This window comes from Ammodytes marinus (genome assembly GCF_949987685.1).
Source record: "Ammodytes marinus genome assembly, chromosome: 12".
NCBI classification, from domain to species: domain Eukaryota; kingdom Metazoa; phylum Chordata; class Actinopteri; order Uranoscopiformes; family Ammodytidae; genus Ammodytes; species Ammodytes marinus.
Genome location: NC_137216.1, coordinates 19,798,744 through 19,800,057, shown reverse-complemented (window position 1 = coordinate 19,800,057; position 1,314 = coordinate 19,798,744). Strand labels below are relative to the sequence as shown.

The window sequence follows — 1,314 nt, the reverse complement described above, 5'->3', positions numbered from 1 at the left end:
ATGGGTGAGTTATGTTGTATTTGCAGAATGTGTTGACTGTATCTCAGTCTGATTAAGGTTGGGTCTCATAAATTAGTGTTTTGCTTGTGATGTTTCTCTTGTGAGGTCTGCTCATTCTAACCTTTGATTCTTGGTTTAGCAGGAAAGAAAGTCCTGATTGTGTATGCCCACCAGAGCTCTGGCTCATTCAATGCTGCTGTCAAAGATGCTGCTGCTGAAGTTTTAGCAGCTAAGGGCTGCACAGTAGAAGTATCTGACCTGTATGCCATGAAGTTTAAAGCTGCTGCAACTGCTGAGGACATCACTGGTATACAACACTGGCATTTGATGGATTTGCTTTTGACTACTGTTCAGAATAACAAGAACTCTCTATCTCTGCAGGTAAAGTTAAGAGTGCTCTTCACTTCCGTTATGCTGAAGAGACCAAACTGGCATGGGAGGCAGGACAGTTGTCTGCTGACATCACTGAGGAGCAACGCAAACTCACTGACGCAGACCTCATCATCTTTCAGGTAGAGGATGAGTGCCAAAGACGTGTTCTGGTTAAGCCCTCTACCTCACAAATCTAACTAAACTTTTACCTTCTCAGTTCCCCATGTACTGGTTTACTGTCCCTGCGATCATGAAGGGCTGGATGGACCGGGTGCTCACACTGGGCTATGCCTACTCGCATGAGAAGCGATACAGCCAGGGAATCTTCAAGGTAAGGGATCAAAATAAAGTTGCATTACTAGTTTTATAATTTAATGTAAAACTTCATTTGTTGACTTTGTGCACAGGACAAGAAAGCCATGCTGTCCTTCACCACTGGCTCTCATGAGACGATGTTCAGTGCCACTGGCATTAATGGAGACATGAATGTTACACTGTGGCCGCTGCAGGTACTGCCTCAGGCTGAATTGACTCTGCCAAGCATTAAATGGACTGTTAACATGGCAAGTGTGACATCAATGTTTCTCTCTGCAGAATGGCATCCTGCACTACTGTGGCTTTCAAGTTCTGGCCCCTCAGATCTTCTGGGCGCCGTCTCATGTTTCTGCTGCTAACCGTAGCACCATGCTGGATGGCTGGCGTACAAGACTGGAGGGAATTCTGGGAGAGGAACCACTTTCCTTCACACCCATGGACTGCTTCGATGGGGAGAAGGGTTTCCAGCTGAAACCTGAGGTCTCTGAGAAACATGCCACCAAGGAGTTTGGACTGACTTCAGGAATCCACCTGGGCAAGCCACTACCACCCTACAACCAGATGAAAGCTGGAGTCTGAAGATGGCAGGGCCCCTGATTCAGACCTGTCTTTATTTATTAATAAAAA

At 46.3% G+C, this 1,314-nt stretch overlaps 1 protein-coding gene across 1 annotated transcript; it reads left to right on the top strand.

The window, feature by feature from the left end:
- On the top strand, window positions 1-1,266 carry LOC307258809 (ribosyldihydronicotinamide dehydrogenase [quinone]-like; the record flags this gene model as incomplete). The annotated part of the gene is made up of 6 exons (XM_080038476.1): window positions 1-4; window positions 140-307; window positions 382-512; window positions 590-703; window positions 780-881; window positions 967-1,266. The coding sequence occupies 6 exons, from the start codon at window positions 1-3 to the stop codon at window positions 1,264-1,266; spliced, it is 819 nt and encodes a 272-aa protein (XP_079894602.1).
- Window positions 1,267-1,314: the final 48 nt, after the last annotated feature.